The sequence below is a fragment of the Juglans microcarpa x Juglans regia genome, chromosome 6S (genome assembly GCF_004785595.1).
Source record: "Juglans microcarpa x Juglans regia isolate MS1-56 chromosome 6S, Jm3101_v1.0, whole genome shotgun sequence".
Classification (NCBI taxonomy): Eukaryota; Viridiplantae; Streptophyta; class Magnoliopsida; order Fagales; family Juglandaceae; genus Juglans; species Juglans microcarpa x Juglans regia.
The window spans coordinates 18,237,850-18,247,738 of record NC_054605.1 but is presented as its reverse complement, the minus strand read 5'-3'; the positions used below and the strand labels follow the sequence as shown (position 1 = coordinate 18,247,738).

At 39.7% G+C, this 9,889-nt stretch overlaps 1 protein-coding gene across 2 annotated transcripts; it reads left to right on the top strand.

Moving 5' to 3' along the window:
• Window positions 1-1,975: 1,975 nt before the first annotated feature.
• On the top strand, window positions 1,976-8,672 carry LOC121237607 (aquaporin PIP1-3-like). Of its 2 annotated transcripts, none has more exons than XM_041134437.1 (5): window positions 1,976-2,107; window positions 6,956-7,230; window positions 7,459-7,754; window positions 8,256-8,396; window positions 8,511-8,672. In XM_041134437.1, exons 1-5 carry the CDS (start codon window positions 2,097-2,099, stop codon window positions 8,604-8,606), a joined length of 819 nt encoding a protein of 272 aa, XP_040990371.1. In that variant the 5' UTR covers window positions 1,976-2,096; the 3' UTR covers window positions 8,607-8,672. The 2 variants fall into 2 exon arrangements, with proteins under 2 accessions (XP_040990371.1, XP_040990370.1); XM_041134436.1 differs by having other exon boundaries at window positions 6,956-7,272.
• Window positions 8,673-9,889: the final 1,217 nt, after the last annotated feature.

The following is a 9,889-nucleotide window of genomic DNA, read 5'->3' as shown; positions in this document are numbered from 1 at the left end:
CACCACCTCTCAAATAGCTCTTCGACCTCAACCTTCGACGAAACCCATTTCGGAACCCATATACATGCCGACATTCATGAAATTTTCCACTACTGTGCTAGCCCTTTTTTTTTTCACTACGTGCACCCCACATGCACGATTCCACCTTCATGTGAATGCCGCCCTTCCATCCCTATCTGTTCTCCATTTTTATATCAACAAATAGACATGTATCCCACCCTACCTCACAGAAATCACCAACCCAAGCTATTGCATCTCCACAATCCGCCAGCCACGTATCAGAACAAACCGAGAGGAAGAAAACAACTCCCGTGCGTCCTCTCCACCATGGAATCACAACCCGTGTACATCCACATTGCAACCTTCCACGGGCTACACCACCGTATTCGATATTCAAGTATAGTTTCACCACCTTCTTCAAGCCAAAAGCCAACTTGCGCCATGGGTTACACCCCCGTAGCCCACTCTTCCTCCACGTTTTCAACTCATATGGCAAGCCCCATACTCCTCTGTTTTAACCATCCAAAAATAGAGCAAACTTCCGTTGCTATTGGAGTTGTCCACGCCGTAAAACCCCACAAAGCTGCACCCTCACGACTCCCCACAACCACGACCTCAGCCCTACGTTTGGTCTCGCAGCACTGCTACTCCGGCGCACCACCACTAGAACCCCAGATCACCACCGCGAACCACCCCATTCTTACACGCAGCAACACCTCACACAACTCTGTTTTTCCCACCCAAAAACAGAGCAGTCGTCCACGCCAACAGCCCCGTTTCCTCCACACCTCAACCGTGAGGGCCCCCGTTACTGCTCTTCAGATCAAGGCCAAATGCCAGTAGCGACAGAAGCTGCCAACCATTGTCCCGACTGCCGTAAGCCGTTGTCTCTCCCTCGCGTTAATCTCACTATCCCTCCGTCTCTCTCTTTCTCTCACATTATCTCCCTCTCTCTCATCACTATTTCTCTCTCTATGCTTAGCCGCCCATCCGCCGGCGTATACACCTCAGCCACCCAAATTTCCTTCGCAGCCTCTTCACGGTGCTGCTGTCTCTTAGTTTTCCTTGGGTAAGTGCTGCCGCCATATCATCTTGGTCTTTTTTTGTTCTTTTGTTTTTCGTGTTCGTCTGATAGATTTTTCTCATGAGTAATATTGTAATAGAATGAGAGATGTTTGAGAAGATGGAAAAATGAAAGGGAAGAGAAGGACTGAAAGACGGAAGAAGAAAAGAGAAAATAGGACTGTGGGACCCAATTGTGTCAGCAGATTACGCAAAGGTTGCGCACGTCGATTGTATGTAGCAGGATTAGGATAGTGATTTTTCTTTTTTTATGAGCATGCAGATCGAGCATGACAACAAAAACAGCAAACCAATCAGTCCTTGTCAACATCCCTCTACTCTTTCCAGAGCAATCCACCATCACCTAATACCCATTTTTTAAGATAAAGAATAATTTATTGAGTAATGATACCTACTCTATATTTTTTACAATATATTTCATAATTATATTTTTAAATAGAGATAAAAGTGAAATTATTTTTATAAAATATTTTGATAATTTACCGTTTTAAAATATAATTGTGTAAAATATCATGTAGTTATCATTGAGTCACGCTAGGCTACTGTCCAGCAATAACTGTTGGGCATCCTACCTAGCACAAATTTATATTTATATTTATATTTTATATTTTTTTAACATATTTAAATATTTTTTAAAAATAAAAAATTCATCAATACATTAAATGCCACTTCCTTAATCATTAAATAAAAAAATTTAAATACATGAACGGTCAAAGTGAGAGGACAAAGTCAGATAGCATACTAATATTTTCCTTTTATCATTTTTCTAATTTTTATATAGAACCCCCTGATTGAAGCAAGATAATTAGGACAAAGACTTCAAAAAAAGAAAAAAAAAACCGACCCATTTTAGCTTTCAGCCAAATAATAGACTAGGTATATAAAAAAAACAACTTTCCCTTCCTCATTTTCTCCACTTCAAAACCTTTGTTTGAGAGTGACAAGAAAATAGCAACTTTTGAATTCCTTTCTATTTTAGAGAGACGAGATCTCAATGAGGGAGTGAGACAACCATGGAGGGAAAGTGATATGACCCCGTGGGAATGAATTCCCTTGAACCCACAATCAATTTGAAAACTCCCCAAGAAAGCCAAAAATCAAGTCAAGGATGGAGAATCTAGACCCGATGAGAACCCGTTTCAAGAACCTAGATTATATTAAAATCTAGACCCGTTGAAGAACCCGTCTCAAGAACCCAGATTACAAAGGAGGAACGCCACAAAGGTTGTGATTTACCTTTGATAAGTTCAAGAGTTCAATCAAGAACAAGAGGAGAAAACTCAACTCACAAATAAAATTCAATATTGTCTAGCCTTCAAATGAGGCTACAAGGAGTATTTAAACTAAACCTAATTAAAACCCTAGCCAAAATAAAGTCCCTTTTTACCCAAAATGCCCCTGATGAACAGTGTCGTGCTACAGTACCGCGGCTACAGTACGGCTACAGTAACGCTACAGTACCTCTTAAAACCCTAATTCATAAAAAGTAACTTTCCAAATAAGCCCTTGGCCAAAATACAAGGCCTTCTTGAAAACCTTAGTTCATTGAAAATAAGACGTGTGGGTCAGGTATCTTCAAGCCCACTTATTCTAAACTAATAAAATAAATCATTTAACCAAATTTGAAGTCTCCAATAACAATAGGCCCTATCTCTAAATCATGTCTTCCACAGCTCGAATCAAGTGGATCAAAGCTGGTTCTCCTTCTTTCAAGCCCATCTTGAGTGTTGGGCTCTTGCTAGCTTAATCCCAAGTGGATTGCACCAATCCGTGCATTGCTTCCTTGATCTTCTTGGCCCTTGATCTTGTAATTAGCCCATCTGGAATTTGCAAATGATCATTAAGACTAGGCCCACCTTGGTTCCTATCATTCCCCCTATCCTCAAAAGGATTCGACCTCGAATCTCCACCTGGATCAAAAGGAAAAATGTTAGTACATTGAAAATAGCAAAAACTTGATACTTACTTGAAGGATCTACTTCACGTGTATTTTCATTAATTTTCTCAAGAAATTGAAAATGTTCATCCAAGCTACTCCTATCATCAACAAGCAAAGCCATCAAAGGTAAATGAGTAAGTGGATTAAAACCATAAACAACCTCAAATGGAGAATAAGAAATAGTAGTATGCAAGGTTTTATATGCACACTCTAATAAGGGCAAATGATACTCCCGCAAATGTCCATGTAGCAATTCAATGAATGGCAAATGATACTCCCACAAACGTTCATGAAACACACCTGAAGTTTTTCTTACACCACTTCAATTATATGCAAACTTAATGAATGGCAAGTAATACTTCCACAAATGTTCATGCAACACGTTAATGAATGACAAATGATATTTCCACAAACATTCATGCAATACGTCAGTGAATGGCAAATGATACTCCCACAAACGTTCATGCAACATATTGAAAGTCTTCCTTACACCAAAGTTACCCAACAAACCACCATGTCTATCACACACAAGCAACTTAAGCATAAAACTAGTTGGCATACAAAATCTATTCCCTCTAAACAAGTACCAATCTAATTTATAGAACTTACCAAACGATGCTTTTTCACATGTTCCATACACACTAGCAAAGTCATCATCATTAGCATGTAATTCCTTATTATATTCAAGTCTCAACAATTTTACATCTAAAATGAAGATAAGGACGTACCTTCTTGCTAAAGCATCAACCATAAAATTTTCCATACCTTGTGTGTATTTGAATACATGAGGAAAAGTCTCAACACAGTCCTCCCACTTAGCATGCATTATAGTCAACGACATACCTTGTCCCTTCAAGTGTGTAAAAAACTCATGTTATTCAAGGAAAGGTCGGTTAGGAATTGTCACACCTGGTACAAAATCAATGTAATGCTTTATCTCCCTAATAGGTGGCAATCCACAAAACACGCCACTAGGAATCATGACCTCATATCCTTTTGTCTCTCTGTTTCTCTTTGCAATCTCTCTTTCTTTTTCCTCTTGTGGCACCATTCTTTTTTCTTGACTCTCAGCCACCTCTATATTTTCTTTTTCACTCTCTCTTTCTCTTGATGTTTCGGCCTCATTCTCTCTTTTCATCTCACTATATTTTTCATTTTCACTCTCTTTTTTTCTTTCACTCTCCTCTTTTTTTGAACTCTCGGCCTCACAATTGTTTTCCAACTCATTCTCTATTTTTCTTGAGGTTTCAGCCTCACCCTCATCTTTTCCCTTAGGTAGTTCGGTCTTCCTCTTTGTTACAGCTTGATCATTTTTGTCCCACTTTTGTTTCCAAGGAGTACTAGAAACGAAAGTATACCTTGATGTACCCTTTATTTTCAACTTCCTCTCCACCTTCATAGCCATGTGTACCATGTCCTCTACCTCCACATAATGTTGCAACTCAACTACATTGGCTATCTCCCTATTCAACCCACTCAAAAATTTTGTCATCGTGGCCTCCCGATCCTCCACAACATTAGCCCGAATCATAGCCACCTTCATCTCCTTATAGTAATCCTCTACACTCCTAGACCCTTGTGTAAGATTTTGTAATTTTTGGTGGAGGTCTCTATAGTAGTGGCTAGGTACAAATCTCCGCTTCATGATAGCTTTCAACTCTCTCCAAGTTTCTACAGGCCTCTCAAGATTCCTCCTCCTATTGGTCACTAATTGATCCCACCAAATACTGGCATAATCAGTGAACTCAATTACCGCCAACTTCACCTTCTTCTCCTCGGAGTAATTATGACAATCAAACACCAACTCCATTCTTTTCTCCCACTCCAAATAAACTTCAGGGTCAGTTCTACCTTGAAATGATGGTATTTTCATTTTGATGCTCCCAAGGTTCTTATCTACTCCATCTCGACCCCCTGGCTTTGCCCTAAGTCCCCTTCCACGCCTAACTCCTCTATGTCTACCCAATCCAACGTCATATGTTAAGTCTTCCTCATCCTCACCATCTCCCTCATTCTCATACTCATTTTCAACTCTACACTCACGTCGCCTCCTATCTCTCCCACATTGAAGATTTCTAATCGCTGCTTCTTGATGATCCATCCTATCTCTCACTTCACCCAACACAAAGTTCAACCGCTCAAACTGCTGTTGCATGGCTTGCAACACATAGGATGAGTTATCCGCTCTCCCCCTTGGTGATGCGTTACTCCGTTGAGACATTATAAGGTGTTGCACAAAAGAATGTTAGTGGCAAAAAGAAAACCTCACACACTCCCTTACGTGTTTACACTCGAATAATGGCACTCCACTCGTGTTTCACTCTTAATTGGCTTTTTCCCGATAAATATAGTCTCACACTCTCTTGCCTTTTACCTCAAGAGTTTTCCCGCTCAAGTTCTTTAAGAACTAGTTGAACTAAATCAAGACAATACAACCTTGTATTATTCCAACCAGTAATATAGATCCAAGAAACAAGAAAGGAATAAAACGACACGAGACTCAAGGAATTTATAAGAGGGAAAGAGTAATTATAGAACAAGATATCAACTACGAATATGTATTCAGCCCCTTTGAGGACAAAACTCAATCAACGAATGCTTTTCTTTGTCTTTATTGTCACTATGTAGCAACCTTTAAATATGCTACCTCTCCTTATCTTCTTCTTCTTCTTCTTTTTTTTTTTTTTTTGAATTTTCTTTTCTTTTCTTTTCCTTTCCTTTCTTTTCTTTTCTTTTCTTTTTTTCTAATCCAATCACAAACAGAAATACTCAATTGTAAAAATCAAGCAATTGAATTGAAGCACACAAGAACTGACAACGAAATAGAAGAGAATCAATGGAACGACATTCCAAGCAATTGACAAACTCAGATATGCATTAAACCCTAGAATTTTGAAACCCTAGGTGATGCAAATTTCAGCCAAATCCAAAACCCTTAGAATTTTGGCAGCCCACTTTTCGTTTCTGTAATTTTTTTTTTTTTTGGCAACTCTAGGACAATGTAGCCCTAGAATTAAATTTAAGGATGCAAGAAATTAAAAGATAGAATCAGACCTGATTGGAAACCTTGCTCTGAATACCAAATGATATGACCCCGTGGGAATGAATTCCCTTGAACCCACAATCAATTTGAAAACTCCCCAAGAAAGCCAAAAATCAAGTCAAGGATGGAGAATCTAGACCCGATGAGAACCCGTTTCAAGAACCTAGATTATATTAAAATCTAGACCCGTTAAAGAACCCGTCTCAAGAACCCAGATTACAAAGGAGGAACGCCACAAAGGTTGTGATTTACCTTTGATAAGTTCAAGAGTTCAATCAAGAACAAGAGGAGAAAACTCAACTCACAAATAAAATTCAATATTGTCTAGCCTTCAAATGAGGCTACAAGGAGTATTTAAACTAAACCTAATTAAAACCCTAGCCAAAATAAAGCCCCTTTTTACCCAAAATGCCCCTGATGAACAGTGTCGTGCTACAGTACCGCGGCTACAGTACGGCTACAGTAACGCTACAGTACCTCTTAAAACCCTAATTCATAAAAAGTAACTTTCCAAATAAGCCCTTGGCCAAAATACAAGGCCTTCTTGAAAACCCTAGTTCATTGAAAATAAGACGTGTGAGTCAGGCATCTTCAAGCCCACTTATTCTAAACTAATAAAATAAATCATTTAACCAAATTTGAAGTCTCCAATAACAATAGGCCCTATCTCTAAATCATGTCTTCCACAGCTCGAATCAAGTGGATCAAAACTGGTTCTCCTTCTTTCAAGCCCATCTTGAGTGTTGGGCTCTTGCTAGCTTAATCCCAAGTGGATTGCACCAATCCGTGCATTGCTTCCTTGATCTTCTTGGCCCTTGATCTTGTAATTGGCCCATCTGGAATTTGCAAATGATCATTAAGACTAGGCCCACCTTGGTTCCCATCAGAAAGGAAGAGGATGTTAAACTCGGAGCAAACAAGTATGCAGAGAGGCAGCCCTTGGGCACTGCAGCTCAGACAGGCAAGGACTACAAGGAGCCACCCCCAGCTCCTTTGTTTGAGCCAGGGGAGCTGCACTCATGGTCGTTCTACAGGGCCGGGATTGCAGAGTTTGTAGCCACCTTTTTATTCCTCTACCTCAGCATCTTGACTGTTATGGGTGTAAGCAGGTCTAAAGACAAGTGTGCTAGTGTGGGTATCCAAGGAATTGCTTGGGCTTTTGGTGGTATGATCTTTGCCCTTGTCTACTGCGCTGCCGGTATCTCAGGTTAGCTAACCCCAACCCTTTCCTTTTTATGCTTTTTCTTGCTCGTCTCTAGTGTGGGTGGGTCTGTCTCTTTTTACTACTCTCGATCTGAGTTTTCTTCAAGCTGCATTGGATTTCTTCTGGTAACTAGAAGATTTCTGGGGAAGATGTTTAGTTACCAAATACTTGTGCTTGTTTTGCAAACAGGTGGACATATCAACCCTGCTATGACCTTTGGACTCCTCTTGGCAAGGAAGCTTTCCCTCACAAGAGCACTATTCTACATCATCATGCAGTGCCTTGGAGCCATCTGTGGAGCTGGTGTTGTGAAGGGCTTCCAGAAGACCGAGTACATGCGCTTGAACGGGGGAGCTAACTTTGTGAACCATGAATACACCAAGGGTGATGGCCTTGCTGCAGAGATCGTCGGCACTTTTATCCTTGTCTACACCATCTTCTCTGCGACTGATGCCACGAGAAAGGCCCGAGACTCTCACGTTCCTGTATGTATTTTTTGTTACCGTCTTTAACAAACATGGCTTCGGCCCACGTTTGTTCTCTCTATTACTTTACAGGTGCTTTAATTCGACGTTACGTTGCATGACTTGGATTACAAAAATAATTGACTATCTCAAAACATTCTCAATTAAGAATATAATATAAATAATTAAATTTAAATTTTTTCATCAACTTAAATTTTTGTGATAAATTAGAGGTATTGAATTCAAATCCGAACTTGAGAGCTTATTTAATTTAATTAAATATTTCTCCACTTGTTAAGGTAGGATCTGCACACACGTGTTAGAATATATATAATATAAATAATTAAATCTAACTCTTCTTATTCATATATATTTATGAAATGAGTGATAATTTTACATTCTCTCCCATGAATTTTGATAGAATAAAAGTAAACTTGGGTACAGTACCTTGAAAATAACAGTATCTAATTAGTATAAGAATTCTAAGGGTGTAATGTAGTGTTTTATCGTAACTGTACGTAGATTTTGGCTCCACTTCCCATTGGGTTCGCGGTGTTCTTGGTTCACTTGGCCACCATCCCCATCACAGGAACTGGTATTAACCCAGCCAGGAGTCTTGGAGCTGCCATTATCTACAACAGAGACTGCGCATGGGATGACCAAGTAAGTATTTTGATGAAAAATCTCAGAATAAAAGTACCTATGGCTTTCTAATATTCATGATTGAGATCACGATGAGATCACGATGATATTTCTCTTTAATTTTTGCTTAACCAGTGGATCTTCTGGGTGGGACCCTTCGTTGGTGCTGCTCTTGCTGCTGCCTACCACCAGATAATCATCGGAGCTATTCCTTTCAAGACCAGGGCTTGAGATTCTTCCCACTTTTGATCTCAAGCAATCTCTATGAATTATTACTTCTATTTTCTTCTACATTTTCCCTTTGCTGTGTAAACTCAAAGCGATTCCTTTTATCAGCCTCAATGATAATATCATGGATTCCAAGTTATCCTCACCACATATACATGATGGTTCTTAGCACCAGATTTATTCTTCTTCTAGAATGTATGATAGGAACAATTGTTGGTTATTCTCTGCTGTGAACCATTAGGCATATATTTGTTTTATTCATTGTAAAGGTCTATATATAGACGCTGTACACATCATTGAATATATGAGAAAATATTCTTCTTTCAAGCATTCTGTTGAACATGGTATCAGAGCCAGGTTCAATCTTATAAATCTTCTATCCTCTCCCACTCTTAATAATCAATTACCTTATTTCATTGTCCATAAAAAAGAACCTGACTACAAATTCTTGAAGGTATTTGGTTGTGAATGTTGGCCAAATTTACGCCCATATTTGCCAAATAAACTCAATTTCCATTCAACATCTTGCTTATTTTTAGGATATAGCAATACCCACAAAGGGTACAAGTGTCTTGATCTCACTACAAACCGTCTTTACATTTCGTGTGATGTTCGTTTTCATGAAATATCCTTTCCTTACGGAAAAACGACACGGCACACTTCAATAATTCCAGGTTCAACAACTCATACTTCTTTACCTATTTTCCCATCTTCTATTCTCGGCCCATTCCCTGGTTCTTAACCGCCTAGCCCACCACCATCTGAACCCATCTCACAAACTGTACTTGGCCTTGGCCCATCGCAGTCCACACTCCCTTCACATCTCCTCATTCTGATAATACCCTCATCTTCCACCTTCGACAGCTCTGCTTCTCCCAATCCTAATTCTTCTGATTCGTCTCTAATCTCTCAAGATCAAGTTTCCGCTCTCTCAAATCCAAACCCTCCACGCTCTCCTATCATAACGCGCTCCACCACGCTCTCCTATCATATCACGCTCCACCACCAACTCTCTCAGACCCTGTATGGCCACTGATGGAACCATCTCGTACCCATCTCGACATTGTTTTCTCACTATTTCTACTGTGCCTGATGACCCTTCAAGCTACTCTATAGCCTCTAAGTTCTCGGAATGGCATGAACCAATGGCTCAAGAGTACACTGCTCTCATGAAGAACAATACATGGAGTCTTGTACCTCCTGTCAATATTTCTAACGTGCTTGGTTGCAGGTAGATTTACAGAACAAAAACCAACGCTGATGGTTTGTTTGAAAGGAGAAAGGCC